This window comes from Loxodonta africana, chromosome 19 (genome assembly GCF_030014295.1).
Source record: "Loxodonta africana isolate mLoxAfr1 chromosome 19, mLoxAfr1.hap2, whole genome shotgun sequence".
NCBI lineage: Eukaryota > Metazoa > Chordata > Mammalia > Proboscidea > Elephantidae > Loxodonta > Loxodonta africana.
In genome coordinates, this window is record NC_087360.1 from 52,169,088 (window position 1) to 52,188,618 (window position 19,531).

A 19,531-nucleotide genomic window follows, 5' to 3' on the forward strand; every position below is an offset into this window, starting at 1 on the left:
GTGCAAAGACCTGCAGTTAGAAAAACAAAAGGTAAGAACACATTCGGTATTTCTCAAGCTGAAAAACTGAAGAAAACTCAAGTCTTGAATTGCAATATTGAAGGATTTTATGGGCAAAATATTGAACGATAGAGGTAGCATCAAAAGAAGATGAAAGGAATACACAGGGTCACTGCACCAAAAAGAATTGGTTCAACCATTTCAGAAGGTAGCATATGATCAAGAACTGATGATATTGAAGGAAGAAGTCCAACCTGCACTAAAGACACTGGCGAAAAACAAGGTCCCAGGAATTGACAGAATACCAACTGAGATGTTTCAACAAATGAATGCAATACTGGAAGTGCTCATCTGTCTATGCCAAGTAATTTGGAAGACGGCTACCTGGCCAACCGACTGGAAGAGATCCATATTTGTGCCCATTCCAGAGAAAGGTGATACAACAGAATGCAGAAACTATTGAACAGTATCATTAATATCACACGCAAGTAAAATTTTTCTGAAAATCTTTCAGAAGCGCTTGCAGCAGTGCATTGACAGCGAACTGCCAGAATTCAAGGAAATTCAGAAGAGGATGCGGAATGAGGAATTTCATTGCTGATGTCAGGTGTATCTTGGCTGAAAGCAGAGAATACCAGAAAGATGTCTACCTGTGTTTTATTGACTATGCAAAGGCATTCGGCTTTGTGGATCATAACAAATTATGGATACCATTGGGAAGTACGGGAATTCTAGAACACTTAATTGTGCTCATGAGGAACCTGTACATAGATCAAGAGGCAGTCATTTGAACAAAACAAGGGGCTACCGCATGGTTTAAAATCAGAAAGGTGTGTGTCAAAGTTGTACCCTTTCACCATACTAATCTGAAGGCTGAGCAAATCATCTGAGAAGCTGGACTATATGAAGACGAATGGGGCATCAGGATTGGAGGAAGACATATTAACAGCCTGTGATATGCAGACAACATAACCTTGCTTGCTGAAAGTGAAGAGGACTTGAAGCACTTACTGATGAAGATCAAAGACTACAGCCTTCAGTATGGATTACACCTCAACATAAGAAGACAAAAATCCCCACAACTGGACCAATAAACAACATCATGATAAATGGAGAAAATACTGAAGTTCTAAAGGATTTCATTTTACTTGGATCCACAATCAATGCCCATGAAAGCAGCAGTCAAGAAATCAAAGGACATAATTGCGTTCGGCAAATCTGCTGCAAAAGACCTCTTTAGCATTCAAAAGGAGAGATGTCACTTTGAGGACTAAGATGCACCAGACCCAAGCCATGGTATTTTCAATTGTCTCATATGCATGTGAAAGCTGGACAATGAATAAAGAAGACCAAAAAAGAATTGATGCATTGGAATTGTGGTGTTGGTGGAGAATATTGAATATACCATGGACTGCCAGAATAATGAACAAATCTGTCTTGGAAGAAGTACAGCCAGAATGCTCCTTATAAAGGAGGATGCTGAGACTTCATCTCAATTACTTTGGCCATGTTATCAGGAGGGACCCCTGGAGAAGAACATCATGCTTGGTAAAATGCAAGGTCAGGGAAAAAGAGGAAGACCCTCAATGAGATGGGTCGACACACTGGCTATAACAATGGGAACAAACATAGCAATGACTGTGGGGATGGTGTAGGACCGGGCAGTGTTTCCTTCTGTCGTACTTACGGTCACTGAGTTGGAACAGTCTTGACAGCACCTAACAACAACAGCAATCCTTGAAGGTTAGCACAGTGCCTGATACATTGTAGAAGCTCAATATTTGTTAAAGGAATGAGTAGAAAGAATGGAACCATTCACATCATTCTGTAGTGAGGAGCACAGAAGGAATGACTGGAAGACTAGGAGCAGCCTCTTCCTTTTCATACCCCTTTGTTGAATCGACTGCACCTTTTTGTTGAGTAAATTCACAGAACATTCCTCCTTCCCCGAAAAGCACCTATGCTATTTATATTCAGCTCTACCTGCTCAGAACCCTGTGACCTCCTGAGGGAGGGAAAAGATCCTTTTGTTTGTTTGTTTTAAACAGGTAATGCATGTACATGTTACAAAATTTATAAGATTCAAAAGAGTATATCAGTGAATGTAAGTCTCGCTCACACCCTTTACCCATTACTGGTGCTCCTTCCCTTATGGACAATTACTGTTAAGAGCCTTTTGAGTAGAAATCACTTTAAAGATAGAAAAACTGAGGTAATTACCAGGTTGAGCGGCACGTGTGGACAGAGAAAAAGATTCTACAACTCAGTGTTTAAGGCAGAAAATGGGCCCAGATGTCTTCATCCCTCTCCCACAGGAGCGTCTCTAACCCCTAGGTCAAAGTATGAAGGTCACCCGCAAAAGAAATACCTCGGGAAGCAAACGGTTAACGCGCCGGGCCCCGCCCCTTTAGGGCCTCTTCCGGGCAGAGGGGGCAAGTTAACGTCACTTCCTGGAGACTGGCTGAATCCGGAAGTGATCCCAGAGAACTGAGTTGCGGCTGAGGACCCCGGTGGCCGGCGCTTCGGCCTTCGCAGGGCCAGCTTCGGGACCATGAGCTGGTGAGTGAGGTCCAGGAGGCAAGGGGGTGCTGGAGCCCCAGACTCGCGATGCGCCTTGTCCCAGCGTCAGTTGAGTCCCATTGCCCGCCGGCGTCTGCTCTTCTTGCACGGACCCTCCGCCCTAGACCAAGGCCCGACTGGCCCCGGCTCTAGGGTAGTTAGTCGTTCAAGGGGCCTTCCTCCGGGTGCTCACCCGAAGCCTCCATATCCTGGAATCCCGCATCAGACTTCTGTTTCCTGACTCCTCCTGTTCCAAGAAGCTGGCCCCGTCTTCTTCCAGCTCCTTGGAGTAAGGGACTTCCGTGGTCCCTCCTCTCTTAAGTATCCTTTGGGGTAGAGTAAATGTCTTTTCCTTCTCCCCTTTGCTTATCTCTCCGCCACTCCCATCAGCCTCAGAGCTGTGGCAATAGGGCCGTCAGAGACCCGTTCACTGACCAAAACCCATGCCCTTTCAGATTATCAGCCTTTCCACCACTTAACAGCCTTCACAAGACAGAGAAAACTTGCTTCTCTTTTGGGAGGAGCCAGGATTACCGATCCCGCCCACCCCCCCTCCCCCGTGAGATTGAACTATTTTGAATCATTTCTGGGACCATTACCTACCTCTCTCCCTCCAAAATAGACATAGTTAAGCTTAAACATTATGGGAGCTATCATGTCAGGAGCAAAGAAGCAAGGGAGTCTCAGCGTAGTAGTCACAACTCTAGAGCTGACAGCTACGTTGTTGCAGAACTATTTCATACTTAGCACATAATAGACATTTGATAATGTCTAATGGTTAGTTTATTTTATGACTCAAGTTGTCCAAAAGGTAATCCCTATATGTTGCTCTGAATTATTACTGTTCAAAGGAGGTACAACCATGGCTTGCCTGCTCTCTGGGGCTTCCTTGGGCCAGCCATGCGAAGAACGTTGCCTCAGGCCCAAGCACTGACATAGCATAGCCACAGCACCAGATCTCAGGGGATCTAACTACAATATGCTTGTATGAATACATTGATCCCCAGAGATGTACGAGATGAATCAACCCTTTTAGAATCTTAGTTCCATTAATGTAGGAACCATGTTTGCCTCCTTGTCCTCAGAGGCTAGCCTGATTCTTTACACAAAGTAAATATACAATAGTTACTTGAGAATGAGTGAAGATAGTAGAATATCCTGGAGGAAGGCTTTTGCAGGCTAACATTTGGTGATCAGTGGAGAATAAGCTCTGGCCACAACCAGCTGATGTGTCAGTCAGTGTCAAGGCCAGCTCTCTAAAGTAAAATTTAAACTATTTCTGCTCCCCTCCCTTGCTTCTCAGACTAAGATTGATAGACAAATGTCAGACAGTCAGTGCCAGCACGTGGAGGGAAGCCTGGAGCCATGTCCTAATAAGCCCCGGGAGGAGCTGCTCCTTTCCCTCCACATTTTGCTCTAGGAGGCTGATGGGGGCTGGAGCCTTAAAAAGCTAACTTTCCCATCTTGTTACAACCTAGTTAGTGATGGACAAAGTGGCAGTTCTTCAGTTCCATCTCCTAGAGGAATTGCTTCTTTAAAGTGTCAGTCTGGTTCTCCAACCTTACAGTGTAGATATACTCTTGCCTGCTACATCTTGAATCCCTGCAGTTCTCTTGCCTGATTTTTTCAAAGTAAAAAAGCAGAAAGTACAGATACGTTCTAGTGCTTAGATTGCCATTTACAGTTTTTAAAAATCAGCACAAATTGGGAGAAGATGGAGCAGAGACCACTAAAGGTAAATGGTTCTCTGGGTGATCTGAGGCAAGTTTTCACCTGCGTTGCAGAAAGTTTCTTTTCTGAAAAACTATTAGCCCATTTCCTAAAGTCTAACAGGGTGGAGACAGTTGAAATTGACTACTGACTGTACAGCAGGAACTGAGATTTTCATCCAGTAGAACTAATTTACCAGTACACTGCACATCTTGGCATCTTCTTGGACTGAGGGTCACAACCAAAAGGGTGGCTTTGTCCCCTCAAAGCTGAGATTCCTTTCTCTTCCTCCTAAGAGGGCTTCTACGTCATCTGTTGCGTGGACCCTGACCCTCTCTCCCTGACAGAGGAACAGCACCGGCGCCTTGGCACACAATTGCACTCAGTTCCTGGCTCAATGGCTGGCAAAGGGACCAGAGCTGGGTCCTTCTGATTCACTCCCAGAGTGGTTTTCCTGCTCCCAGAATGAATCCATCCATTCATTTAAGATTGGAATTCTCAGTGGGGGAAGAGACCAGAGTGACGTAGAGCCATCATGGGAGGCTGATGCCCAAGGTCAGGTTCACCAAGCACATGGGATATGCCAGCTATCACTGAATATAGCCCATAGTTCCCAGAGGGTAACCATTGTTCTGGGCTATGCTGGGCTTTCAAAATGTCACACTGAGAAATGTCCAATATTGATGCCCTTTGCACACTGTGGACTTTGCATGAAGAGTGAGAGGTCTTTGTTCTTTGCTTCCTCTGTGCGGGCAGCCCACCCACCCCCTGTTTATTTAGTGGATGCATGCTGCCCTCCTGCTCTATCTACCTATCCAGACATCTACTATCCTTCCATTTTTGTTCAGCAAGGTAGCTCAGTGGTCAGCCCTACTGAGAAGAAGGCATTTGATAGTCACATTTTAGATCATTGATTCACTTCTTGACCCTAATCCAAGTGTTTCTCTCTCTGTGTGTGTTGTGTGTATGTGTCCTTATCATACTATGGAATTAAATAGAATTAAGAAGAGTGACCTTAATCTGGTTTAGCTGTCTCCAAGTATTGTAGCCTTCCCTAGAACCACACACCTGATGATTTCAGGCTTAAACAACAACAACAACAACAAAAAGCCAAACCCATTGTGATTGAGTCGATTCTGACTCGTGGCAACCCCATGTATTACAGAGTGGAACCGCTCCATGTGGTTCTCTTGGCTGCAGTCTTTACAGAAGCAGATCATTGGGGCTTTCTTCCACACACCACCGGGTGTGTTCGAACTGCCAACCTTTAGGTTACTGGTCTAATGCAAACTGTTTGCACTACCTGGGGACCTTGATTTTAGGCTTATAATGAGGAAAAAAGGTACATTGGAGGAAAGCTCCTTTATCTAGGGATCCAGTAGTTTGACTCAGAACAAAGCAAATTAGAGGCAGTGCAGATAAGTTTGACTAGGAGTTTAGAGTGCTGAGTTCAGGTTCTGATTGAATTACAGTGATCACGTTCTCCATATATAAAATGGAATGCATAATCCCAGCTGGCACTGGGTGTCTGTTGTGAAAAGACACAACAGACTGGGCTCTTCTGCCTCTGCCTGCATCTGAAATATTGGTATTTCTCTGGGTCGATCTTTTTTTTTTTTTTTTCCTCTCTCTCTGTTCTCAACCTATATGCACACCTAATCATCTTCAGGGTAAAGTTTATGGCTTTACTCTGGCTTATAAGGTCCTTCTGGATCTGGCTGTTTCCCTTTACTTCCATGTGGCAATTCTCCAAGCTTTCCCTGGTCGTCTTTGTGTATAGTGTTCCCACTGTCTGAAATGCTTTTCCATTACTCCCAAACCCACTTACCAGCCCAGCTTCTGCTCACCCTGAAGCAGTTGGATCAGATATTCACCTCTCTTGAGGGTCCTCCCTGAACTGCCCCCCCATACCCTGCCAACTGGGTTGGGTGCCCCCCCTCTGACCCCCATTAGCATCTGTACTCGAATTATCGCTTTACTTGTCAGTAACCCCACTAGTTGTCTCTGAGTTGCTGAATATAGGGACTGTCTCTTGGTCATCACTGCACCCCCAGCACTGTTCCTGGCCATTGGTAAATGTTTATTGAATGTATGAGTGAGGACTTTTTTCCTGTTACTGACTTGCCTCAGTTCAGGAAAATTTTTAAGATAAAAATGCAAAGCTTACAAGCCACTTCCTGAAATGAATAGCCTCTAAGAGTGCTGTTGTTAAAATTGACTGACAGAAGTAGCATCCGAGCCTCCCTGAGGCCTTCTCTAATTTTAATCCTCCCTTCCCTTCTCCATTCTCCCCACCATCAAACTGCTTTGGTGTATTTATTCTGTACTTCCATAGTACTTCCCTTCAGTGCCTCCACATTCTGCTATTGCAAGTGTGTCCCTCTCTCCCACTTAAACTCCTGGAGAACAGGATCTACAACCTCTCCATCTTTGTGTACACATACTATCTTGCACGTGGTCGGTACCTAATAGGTAATTATTGAGTGAAATAAATGGAATATAAAGAAAGGAAGGTAAACTACTAGATCAGATACAACTATCCATTCAGTTTTCTGACATCTTCTCAGTAGCGTCTTTTCTCCCCGTTATTACCATTGCTATCTTACATTTATATAGTGCTTTTTGCTTTTCAAATTACTTTCCCATCCATTATCTAATTTCATCCTTACATCTAACCTTTGAAGTACACAGTGCAGATCTCATTATCCCCCTTTGACAACTTAATAGAATTCACTCAGCTAGTAACTGGAAGAACTGGAACTAAAACCTGTGCCTCCTGAGTATTCTCTCCACTTGAACAGGAACGTTGGAAAAGTGGAAGACCATTCCCAAACTGATTGTGATTCCAAAGGAAAGCTTTCCACTTGGCTAGGATGTATCTGCCAGGTTGATATTGAATTATAGGATATTGTCACATATGAGGAAGCTCTCGTAGTGTAGTGGTTAACAGTTATGGCTGTTATCCAAAAGGTCAGCAGTTAGAATCCACCAGGCACTCCTCGGAAACGCTGTGGGGCAGTTCTACTCTGTCAGATAGTGTCACTATGAGTCAGAATCGACTTGATGGTAACAGGCAACGGGTCACATATGAAATGACGTAGGAAGTCCTTTTGTCCTGTAGACCTCTAGGTATTCTGTAACCATCTTAGTTTCTTCTTACTATGGGTCCTCCAAGCCTTTCCCTCATCTGTAGAGAGCATGGTGATGTCTAGAATACAGAGACCCTGTGAGGAGTCTATAAGATTTTGTATACGATGTTGCTTTGGACAGCAAATGTCATATATCTCACACCCATTTCATCTTTTTGTTGTGAGAGGGGAAGGGACTTTTCCAGATTTTGGAGCAATTAGAAAGAGTCACGTATCTTGGAGTCTCACCATTCCTTAGACAAAGTGTTTTCTTATGTATTACTCTTTAAGTAAATCTGTTGACGTAGTTTTTAGAGTTGACAACTAAGCTATTATGGTTGTTTTCCCAAGCCCATTGTTTTGACGGCTACTCCGTCAAATATTGTTGGGTGACAACAGGTTGATTCTGACCCACAGCAACCCCGTGTAACAGAGTACAAATGCCCTATAGAGTTTTCTAGGCTGTAATCTTTACAGAAGCAGATTGCCAGGTCTTTCTTCTGCAGAGCCACTAGGTAGATTTGAACTGCCAACCTTTCTGTTAGCAGCCAAGCACTTAACCATTGTACCACCAGGGCTCTTTAATCCATCAAATAGGGCTTAGTATATAGTGTGTTGCACATAGGCAATGCTTAATAAATATTCGTTGGTTTAATGCTTATTGAATATTTAGGGTCTGTGCTAAATGTGGGGGAACATTCAAAAGGTTGTAAGATTTGATCTCTTTCTTTAGCCAGCATGTGAAAGGTGCCAGGAATTCAAAGGAGGGACAATAGATCATTAAGTGTCAGCAGTGGCATCACCAAGAAAGACTTCAAGTGGATGTAACTGTAACTGAACCTCGACCTAGCAAGTATGCAGTTTTTCAGTGGAGAATGAGAGGGATCCAGGTTAGAAGAATGGCATTGGAAAAGGTGCATGGAGACAGAATCCATAAAGAACACTTGAAGTGGACAGTCAGGAGGCTAGTTTGGATTTTGTAAAAGTGATTTGGGTAGAGGGTTTGTTGATGAGAAATGACACTTTAGTTTGGGGCCACATTGTATAGTGCTTTCAGTACCGTGCTGAGGAATTGAAATTGAGCCTAGGTTTTTGAAAATTGAAGGTTTTTGAGCAGAGAAGTGGCAATGGCAAAAGCAATGATTTAGTCCAATTAATTTGGCAGTGGTCTGCAGGATAGATGAGAAAAGAGAAAGAATGGAGCCAGGGAGATAAAGTTGGACAGTGGCTTTCAAAAATTTTTAACCATAACACACAGAAATACCTTTGACATTACAACTCATATGCACATATGTGCACCTATACACAATTATACTTGAACTAAGTTTCATGCAGTATATGTGTGGTACACTCTCATCACTCTAATATTTTCTATTATGTTCTATTTCATTTTTTAAAGAATAACTTGCCTCAATTGATTTCATGACTAATTTTGATATATGTATGTAATAGAGTGCTGTGTAGCGGTTTAGATGAACAATGGGTGATAGACATCCTACATGAACCTAATTGGAAAAACACTTACCCAGGAGTTTGTTACAAAAATTCAGACTGTAAACTATCACCTCAGACCTCAGCCAGCTAAAGATAGGGTTGTTTATTTGATTGTTTCTAATTAATTAATTTTAACTCTTATTTAACAAATTAGAAATACATAAGAGGCAGCTGTGAAGAACACTGGCCATATTCTTTAAGAGAAGTTATTCCATATATCTGAAAACTGTTGATTACTTCACAGGAAAGAAAACCCAAATGGACCGTGGTGTTGCATTTATATGGCTTTTCTAGCCATGGTCTTACAACTCTTACCAAAGATTGGGTGAAACTGTGAAAATAAGGTGCTTATGACCCACCAAGGGGATTGGACAGCTTGCTAATTATACACAAAAGGTGCATGGTACCCTTGTGGGGGCAAGACCATGCAAATAAGGTATATGGAACTGTAACAAGAGGACTGGTCAGTTTTGCCATCCACTAGACTTAAAATGAGCCATCCCAGAGGCAAAAAGGGGGAACCTCACTACCACCAAGAAGAAGAGACAGGAACGGAGTGCATCCTTAGGACCTGGGGTCCCTACGCTGAGAACCTCCTTTACCAGGAGACAGAAACAGAGAGCTGTAACACCAGAGATGGCGAGAAGCAGTGGCAGCAGAAACAGGAGACCGGCATGAGATGGCACGGTGGGGTCCCTTGCCCATGGAGCAAGGTGATTGCAGTGAATGTGCCAACCCATGGAGTGAGAGAGCTGAGAGCCTTTGGGCAGGAGGCTTCCTGGTGAAGTGAGGTGCCTCTGGACAATTGTTGGCAGAGCTAGGTTTGTTGACCCATGGAGTGAGAGACCTGAGCACCTTTGGGCAGGAGGCTTCCAGGCAGAGTGGGGAGCCCCCAGACACTTATTGGCAGAGCTAAAGAGCTTTGTAACATTTGCTCTAGCAGGGAAGAGGACCAGGCCAAGAGACTGAGAGGCCTAGCTGCAGGCAGGGCTGAGAAGAGGCTATCTTAACTGAAGCATTGTATCCTGAGTTGTTCCTGATTCTGAATGGTAACCTGTTACTTTCCTGATAAACCCATAATCATGAGTATGGTCTGTAAGTTCTGTGTGGCCATCACAGTGAATTGTTGAACCCAGCAGAGGAGTAGAGTACCTTGGGAGAGACAGCTGGTGTAGCAATTGGTAAAAAGTTTGGAGGGTGGCGGTATATCTGACCTCCACCTCATAGGAACCAGCTTTGTGTTGATCCTTATAAAAGAAATATTCATTTAGTTGGTGTCAGAAGTGGGATTTGTTACATTGGCTCTGGACTCATGGAAACATGAGGCTTAGGAAGAGAAGGAATGAAGGGGCATGGGAAGTGAAACTTATGATCCTTAGATGGTTACTTTGGTTGTTGTTACCTGTAATGGCTGAAAAGAAATTAAGAGATGTTATGTTGCAGCTGAGGGGAGAAAATCTGCATCTGGAATGACTTGGGGCAAAAACCAGGCTGGTTAAACAAGATGATTGGTAGGGGGCCAGGGTCTTCTGATTCCACTCAGCCAGAGTCCAAAGGCCATATGCCTATGAATGGGAAAGTAGTCAAGGTGTAGAGAAGATGAAACTGGAATGTTTTTAAAAGGGTTACGTGTATTTATTTGAATGTACTATGGATATTGAATGTTTCTCCTACCTAGTGTTGTAAAACAGACCTAAGTGTATGGTGGAAATGAATGTTGGGTATTGTAGGTAACAGGGATCGGGTAACTTCACCTTCAGCCAGTACTTGATTAGATATGCTAAAAGGGGAACTGGAGTTTGGCTGAAGGAAACACAGACTGTTGGTTTGAATGCAGTAGCCCTGTGTATAGAGTATTGGGGGTTAAGGTAAAAAACCTGAGCCCCACTCAGAACCTTTGGATTCAGGAAATTTCCATTTGAAAGGACATGCAGCAGAGAAAAAAACTTACTTTTCCTTTTGAATTTCAAGCAAGCAGCTTGCTGTTGGATGCATCGAGGCAGGAAAAGTCAACGTCCATCAAAAGAACCCCCCTTCCAGGACTGAAAGTTAAAGAGAGCCAGTGAATAGACAGCCTTGTATGCATGCTTAAGGAGACCACCTGGGGCCACAAGATGAGGGGAAGTGGAGGAGGTGTAGCAATGAAGAGATGCCCTGAGTTTGGATATGTTCAGTTGGTACCTCTTGACCTAGCCCACTGGGACTAGGAATGAGAGAGAGAAGGGGCTGGCTGGTTGGAAGTACAGGGAGTTGTGTGGACTCCTGAGCCTATGGCTGGTGCCCTTTGACTTAGCCCATGGGAGCTAGAGATGCAAGAGAGAAAGAAAAGGGGCTGGTTGGTCTAAAGTTCAAGGAAGTATGTGGACCAGGGCTTTGAACCAGTTTGAACCAGTTCTGTCATGGCCAAGGAAGTGACCTGAATTTTTACAATTTGTATTAACTGGAACGATAACTAGAACAGGGAGAATTACCACTTGAAGCCCTGGAGTGGGAGACTCGAAGGAGGCGTAGTAAGCCCTTTCAGGAGCCCAGTGGGTGAGACTGGATTAGCAGGACTGTGGGGAGCGACACATGTTCACAGAGGCTCGGTAGGCCACCATCTTTGAGTGAGGCACTACCGTTTCCAACTCTGCTCAAGATCCAGCAGACGGGAGACTTAGTTGCTATGCAACACATACGCCACCCTTGTTTTCCAAAGAGGGAGATTAAGTTTCTAGCAGGGCTTCAACCTGTAATTTTCCCCACACCCATTATTGTTCCAATTCACCCAAACTTTAAAAATTCAGGTCTGTTCTGGTGTCACTTCTTCAGACATGACTTAGCCAGGAAGAACTTGTTCAAAGCCCTGATACGGACTCCTGAGTCTATGGCTGGTACCCATTGACCTAGCCCACGGGGGCTAGGGATGAGCTGACCAGAACCCTACCGAATGGAGAGAGAGAGAGAGAGGAATGTTTGACACCATGAGCTGGTGTAAGTTGCTGCAATTTGGTGGCCTGCTCTGAACTGGACTTTGTTTATGGATGCAGATGCTCAAAGTTCCAACCAGAACAGAAGATTCTTCAAGACCAAGGCCCATGCTTGTCTCCTCAGAGTACTGGTTTGATAGGGATGAGCAATTTAAGCATTGGCTATCTAAAACAGGGAGAGATAAAGGCACAAAGTGCCCAGCTTAAACGCTTTCATGGGTGTTTACACTCAAACTGAGGGAGGAGAAGGGAGGATCTCCACCGAATAGATCCCTCTTTCCTGATAGGTCTGGGGAAGAGAGAATGGGAGAAGATGCTGATAGGATTATTTGATTCAGTTGTGAGTGTTGACTGTTAGTAGGGTTAATTGTGATTGTAAAAACTGTAATTGTAAAAGCAATAACTGAAAGAGTGGACTAAGGGGAAGGCACTGCTGGACTAGGATACAGTAGCTGAACCTAAAACCCCTTAAAGGTTTTGCTATTCTGATAACTCATGAGGCTCAGAGCAAGGGAATAATCTTCTCTCAGTTAAATTTTATCAGACATCAGAGAGGGTGAAGCCAAGATGACTTTTGGAGAAACTGACCAGATTGGATGGATACCTGCGGCAGAACTGAGTGGCTGATACCTGAGTAACCTCACCCTGAGGACTCAGCCCTACTGAAGGACTGTTAATGACTGTTTTGGACTGGTTAAATGATTGGGAGGGTAAAGTTATCCTCCAAGTATAAAAAGAACCATGGCTAGAAAATTCAGGGGGTGGGCTACTGTGGATGGATCACTTTTATATGGCCTTCCTAGCCGTGGTCTTGTAACTCCCAAGAAAAGATTGGGTAGGACTATGCAAATAAGGTCCTCATGGCCCACCAAGGGGATTGAACAGCTTATTAATAATACAGATAAGGTGCATGGCATCCTTATAGGGGCAGGACCATGCAAGTAAGGTGTATGGAACCCTAACAAGAGGACTGGTCAGTTTTGCCATCCCACTAGGCTTAAAATGAGCCATCCCGGAGGCAGAAAGGGGGATCCTCACTACCACCAAGAAGAGACAGGAGCAGAGCATTGTCCTTTGGACCCAGAGCCCCTGTGCTGCGAACCTCCTAGACCCAGGAGACAGAGGCAGAGAGCCTTAACACGAGACGGGGCAAGACGGCGAGAAGTGGCAGCAGGGAAATAGCAGCAGCAGAACCAGGAGACTAGTGTGAGATGCCCCAGTGGGCTTCCTGGCCCAAGTGGCAAGGTGGTTACAGTCAGTGTGTCGACCCGCAGAGTGAGAGAGCTGAGCGCCTTCAGAAAGGAGGCTTCCTGGTGGAGTGGGATGCCTCCCAGCACTTGTTGGCAGAGCTAGGCTTGCTGACCCGTAGAGCAAGAGAGCTCTGCACCTTTGGGCAAGAGGCTTCCTGGCAGAGTGGGGTGCCTCCAAGCACTTTTGGCAGAGCTAAAGAGCTAACACTTGCCCAAGCAGGGCAGAAGCTAGGCTGAGAGGCCAAGGACCAGAGAGTGGCATACCTGCGGGCACAGTTGAGACAAGGCTGTCTTGATCAACGAACTGTATCCTGAATCATTCCTGATTCTGAATGGTAACCCGTTACTCCCCTAATAAACCCCTAGTTGTGAGTACCATTGTGAGTTCTGTGTGGCCACTGCAACAAATTGTCAAATCCAGCAGAGGAGTAGAGAGAGTCCCATGGGAGAGATGGCTGGTATAGGAATTGGTAAAAAGGTTAGAGGGTGGAGGTATGTTTGACCTACACCTCACAGCAGTCAGCCTTGGCCTGTTGGTGCTGATGACGATTCTCTCTCCTTCTCCTTGTGAGGTTAGACGAGGAGTTCTGACGCTACTATAGTTGGTGCCATTTTTTTTTTTTACATGGACAAAAAATTATGAGAAGACGTTCAGTCTTATTAGTAATCCAGGGAAAGCCAATTGAACCAAAAATGAGCTGCCATTTCGTAGCCATCAAACTGGCAAAAACCTTAAAGTCTTAATGATACCAAGCATCTGAGAATGAGGAGTAATGGGAGCTCTGTATACTGCTGGTGGGAGTGTACATTGGAAACCCACACTGGAGATTCTGGACTCCTTAATATATTTGAAGATGTGCCTGCCTACACTGTAAGCCAGAGAAACTCTTGTGCCTGTGCAACAGGAGATAGGTACAAGAATGTTAATTACATCATTGTAGATGTCCATCTGGAAAATGGGTAAGTAAATTGTCATATCAATGGAATATTATGTAGTGGTTAAAATGAAGTAGTACAATGTATTTCAACATGGATAAATTTCAGAAACAGTGTTGAATGTAAAAAGCTAGTTTCAAAATGATGCATTTAGTATCGTAATACAGGTATGTGTCACTTAACATCCATCTGGGCAAAGGCCGACCACTTATACATCCATGGGCCGGGGCACACAGGTGTCTGAGTGCCAGGATGTCAGACCCCAGTCTTGAAGTCAGGGTCCCATGTCTGCCCGGTTGCGGCACGCTGCCTGGAAGCCACCTAGTCTGCAGCGATGGAGGCCCAGTCCCAAACTCCCAACCCCAGTCCCCCTCAGGTCCCCTGACTTGGCTGGTCTAGTCCCTGTGTTTTGCCGGCTGTGGTCCTGTAAAGCACTGATTGAAAGATACGTGCCCCAGATGCCCCAGCCTGGCTTGGGTGCCCTCAGCCCCCTTGGCCTGCACCATCCCCTCCCTGGGCAGTTGCTCACGGGTGAGCTGACCTTCTCTGCAGCTGGCTTAACAGAGAAGCCAGCAATAGCTGGGCCTACCTGAGTGTTCACCTGAGACATCCTCAGCATCCAAATCACATAATGTCTTATTACACAGAGTGTATTGTGGACATTAAGTGACGTGTACCTGTGTTTAGACCTGTAAAACAATGCTGTGTTTTGCTAATGAATTTAAACATATGTAGAAAAAATATGGGAATAATAAATACTAAATTCAGGATAGTAGTTACCTTTAGAGAAACAAGGAAGGAGGGAAGGAAAGGGAATCAGGGTGCGATACCCAACGAACTTCATCAGTATCTGTACTGTTGTTCTTGCTTAAAGAATAAGATCTGAAGCAAGCAGGGCTTCATGTTAGAGTTTGAGAAGGCTAGGTGGGTACAGGAGTATTTATTATATATTCTCTATAATATTCTGAGTGTTCACAATATTTTTTTTCTTTAACTTTTGTCATACCAAGCCTGACCAGCATCATTGCTAGGGCAGACCGTTCTCTTCATAGCAAGAGAATTATTGCCTCCTGTGACCAATAGGTGGGGATGATCTAGGGAGCTGAGCCTGGAAGTGAGTTTCCATTTCAGCCCTCTACTCCTCTGCCTCCTGCTTTCTAGGGGCCAAATAGATGTAGAGCCTCAAATTAAACAGCTGGTCTGTGCTTCTCAGAGTTTGGTCTAAACCACCGATAGCCCATCAGAGTGGAAGTCAGGTTTCTCTCTGGCTTGTTGAGTAAGCAGGACAAGCCTTTTACCTCAGAATACCTTATGTTTCTCTTTTATAAAACGGGAAAACTAATTTTCTGCCCCTTCCTGTCTTACAGATTAGAATGAGAATAGATGATAGCTTGTCTGTCGAATACTAGGAGTTTCTTAAGAATTCCTAAGGAGGCTAAAGTGCCTTCTTGAATTACCTTCTGTCCTCTCTTTTCTTGATCTTTATCCATCAACCTTCAGACTTCTGTCACAAAAAACTAGGAGGAAGCCACACTTAGTTTTAAGCAAACTTAGGAACTTGGGCTTGGTAATAATGTGTTATGGGATGGGATGGGACTGCTGCTTGCCCCAAAATAGAAAAAAATAATTTAAGGTGTCCATTCTTTGGGCGATAGTAGAAAGAGCACTGTGCTGGGAGTCTTGGATAACTGGGCTTTGGTCCTGGATTTTCCACTCATCTTTGTGTAACTTTGTGCAAGTCACCCCTTCTGGGCCTCAATTTTATCATCATTATCACAATACCACCACCACCATCTTCACAACCAACACCTAGAGCCTGCTTAGTATATTTTCAATCGCACCGTGTGCGTGTGAAAGCTGGACAACAAATAAGGAAGACCGAAGAAGAATTGATGCATTTGAATTGTGTTGTTGGCGAAGAATATTGAATATACCATAGACTGCCAAAAGAATGAACAGGTCTGTCTTAGAAGAAGTACAACCAGAATGCTCCTTAGAAGCAAGGATGGCGAGACTGTGTCTTACATACTTTGGACATGTGGTCAGGAGGGATCAGTCCCTGGAGAAGGACATCATGCTTGGCAGAGTACAGGGTCAGCGGAAAAGAGGAAGACCCTCAACAAGGTGAATTGACACAGTGGCTGCAACAGTGGGCTCAAGCATAACAACAGTTGTGAGGATGGCTCAGGACTGGGCAGTGTTTCGTTCTGTGGTACATAGGGTCACTGGGAGTCAGAACCAACTCAATGGCACCTAACTAACAACCTTACTATATGCCAGGAATGGTCTTAAGTATTAAACTCGTTTAATATTCACAGCAGCTCTCTGAGATATGTACATTATTATACTATTTTAGAGATGAGGAAACTGAGACACAAGAAGTCACTTGCCAAAAGTTCCACAGCTGGTGATTGGCTGAGGCAGGACTTGAATTCAAACAGTCTGGCTCCAGAGTCCATACCCTTAACCCGTGCACTGTCTCTTCTGTAAAATACAGTCGTGAACCACGTTGAACGATCTGATGTTTCTGAAGCACTCAGCACAGAAACTGGCAATAGTAGGTGTTCAATAAATGGTAGCTTTAATTAGATGATCTCCAGATCCCACGTGGCTTGACGTTCTGTGGTTATTCTCTTTGCTTTTCAGAGATCAGCCTGGGGAGCAGTGGGGAATGAGGGAGCACAGCTGAACCGGATGATTGTTCTGGTCCAAGTAACAAATCAGCCAAGTCACAGAGTCATGCCTTGTATTTTTAAATACACACATACTTCCTTGGACTGGTGGCAAATCGGGGTGGTGTTCTATGTGCTCTGGTTTTGGATCTGGCTAATTTAGGGGACAAACTGAGCTGGGGCCAGAGAGGCTGTGGTCATAGCCACTGGAAATGGATAATTTACAGCTCAATTCATTTCCCTTCTGATGGCATCTCTCATGTCCTTGCTCAAGCTGAACTTTCCTTGGCCCTTTGGCATTGTGACCAGCTGGCCCTTCTTAAAGAGGATAGCATCGAACAAGCAGCTGCTCTCCCAGAGTCAGATGACCCTCAGTAAGCCCTGCCCTGCCCTGGCCCTCTGTTTTCTCTCCGATTGTTAGGGTGGTGGTATCCTTGGTGGGGCCTCAGACCAGAAAAGGCAGTGAGCCGGAGGATAAAGTAACAGAAGGATGGGGGTGGGGGAGGAGGGCTCGCCCTTTCAGCCCGCAGAAGCTGCTGCCTTTCGCCCACCTTCCTGCTCTTGCCCAGACAGTGACTCAGGCCCATACCACTCCCCGGGGAGGCAGGATTTCAGCCACTATCAGCTGCCTCCTACTCTTTGCTCAGCCTTCCCTTCACTACCCCCTCCCTCATGTCTTTCCCCCAAAACTGGCTAACAGTTCGAAGTGGATCTCTTGCCCAGCTAGGGTATCAGAAAGATGAAGGGTGGGTAGACTGAGTCACTCATTTCTCTGTGAAAAATCGTTTCAGGGTTCTGTCCACCCCCGAGTCAGGCCTTGGCTCATTCATGTTTAGTAAAAACAAATTCCAGAGGCCAAATCCTTAGGTTTTAGCTTCTTTATACCCTTCTTGGTAATGGAAGTGGAGACTCTCCCAGGAAAGCAGGGACAGAGGAATCCACTAGGGTGACCAGGGGATCCCCACCCCATGCCATCTGGGCCTGCCTCTGATCTCTGCCTCTGCAGTGGAGGGGGTGGGGAAACAAATATTGAGAAACCTAGCAAATGGAAAATGCAAAGGAGCTGTTTTTGTAAGTAGGCATTATACAAGAGCAGGAGTTTTTTTGGAAAGGTTTTACTGAGACAGACAGAATTAGCCAACTGGCATCATGCTGCTAATAGAGATATTTACTGTTTGAAAAAGTGTATTTGTAGCTTTGGAGAACATCCTGTTGACTTTTCTTTATTGTGAAAGAAAATAGAATCTTTTTTCCCCCTTTCCCTCTGTACACATAGAACTTTTTTTTTTTTTTTTTTTGAGGTGGGGCATGTTGAAGGTTGGAGAAGGGTAGGGTTGAGAGAAATGTTTTCTCCATTTTGTTGCTGAGACCAAAATACCCCTTCTTCTGCCCTTTGGTGCTCATATTTATGGAGTGGCATGCAGAATGGAGTAAGGAGTTCTACTCCAGAGGCAGGGAGCTCAGAGCCCTCTTAATTCCTTCCAGAACTCAGAGATTCTCAGGGAGCAAGCCCTGTCCTCTCTCTGGACTTCTGCTTACCCACACAATTCCAAGGGGAGAACCCCGAGGAAAGCTGTGAGGAAGAGGAGGAACAAAAATCCTGGAGCACAGTGAGCCTCCCCATGCTCTGGAGGACTGCCGACCTTGGGCCCCAAGTGCTCCAGCTGTGCCAGGGCAGCCACTGCTCTTGGAGATGCTTCGATGCTGTCACTCTTGCCACACACTTTCCAAAGCAGCTGTTTCTTATGAGGAAGTCCCTGTTTTCCAGCAGGAGAATAGAACCACAGGGATGAAATCAGGGCTTTGAACTGGTTTGTTCCCCTGCTGAGAATTTGCATTTCCACCCTAGAAATACTGAATCAGAATCTACATTTTAACAAGATGCCCGAGTGATTCTTAGGTATAATAAATCTTGAGAGCCACTGCCCTACTGGCGGTCCTCAGAATTGATGCCTAAGCAGCAGAATTAGCATTGCCTGGGAACTTACTAGAAATGCAGATTATCAGCAGGGGCTTCAATGGAACAGAACCGGTTTGAAGCCCTGGATGAAGTGGATTCAATGGGAGGCAGTGGCAGAAGGTCCTAGTTGTTCTCCTCTTTTCCACTTGCTTTCCCTCCTTGCCGCCTTTCACTGTTTCCTGCAAGGATGCTGTTTCAGTGGCAGAGAATCTCTGAGCTTGGCAGGAGGGCATCTGCCCCCTTCTTCTGGCTATTTCTCTAGCAGAATGGGGCATATCTACCATTTGGCAGCCTCTGAAGAAACCCAGGAGTCTCTTCTCCCTTCATACTACCGTTTAGATGCTTTAAAATATTTTCCCTTGACCTGTACTCTGAAAATTTCATCCGGCTTGACTTCCAGTGCCAAATGCCAGCTCTGTTTTCTTGGTCTCCACTGAGTGTACTGTCCCTTGACTCCAACTGAGAGTTGTGGCTGGTATGCTTTTTGGGTTTCCTTTCAGTCAGATAAGAACTGGGAGACCAAAGAAGATGATATTACCTTTCTTTATTCTTTATATGGCCTAACCCTGGCGGCGTAGTGGTTAAGTGCTGCGGCTGCTAACCAAAAGGTCAGCAGTTCAAATCCACCAGTCACTCCTTGGAAACTCTATGGGGCAGTTCTACTCTGTCCTATAGGATCACTATGAGTCAGAATCGACTTGATGGCAACAGGCATTTTTTTTTTTTTTAAGAGTAGCTTTTTTCAGGAATCTTAAATTAGAGCAGAATGTTTTACAGGGCCTTTGGGGCAATGTGGAGCCCTGGTGGCGTAGTGGTTAAGAGCTCAGCTGCTAACCAGAAGGTCAGCAGTTCG

At 45.0% G+C, this 19,531-nt stretch overlaps 1 protein-coding gene across 8 annotated transcripts in view; it reads left to right on the forward strand.

Annotated features, from left to right (window-relative positions):
* Positions 1-2,432: 2,432 nt before the first annotated feature.
* The window catches only part of BIN3 (bridging integrator 3), a 58,224-nt gene continuing 41,125 nt past the window's right edge, over positions 2,433-19,531 (forward strand). For 2 of the 8 annotated variants that reach the window (XM_064272708.1, XM_064272709.1), the window contains exon 1: positions 2,478-2,559. Coding sequence is in view for 1 of the 8 variants with exons in the window: in XM_010592379.3 (XP_010590681.1) it covers positions 2,552-2,559 (8 nt within the window). In the remaining 7 variants the exon portion in view is untranslated. The other 6 variants (XM_064272710.1, XM_010592379.3, XM_064272713.1 and 3 more) reach the window with 6 other exon arrangements.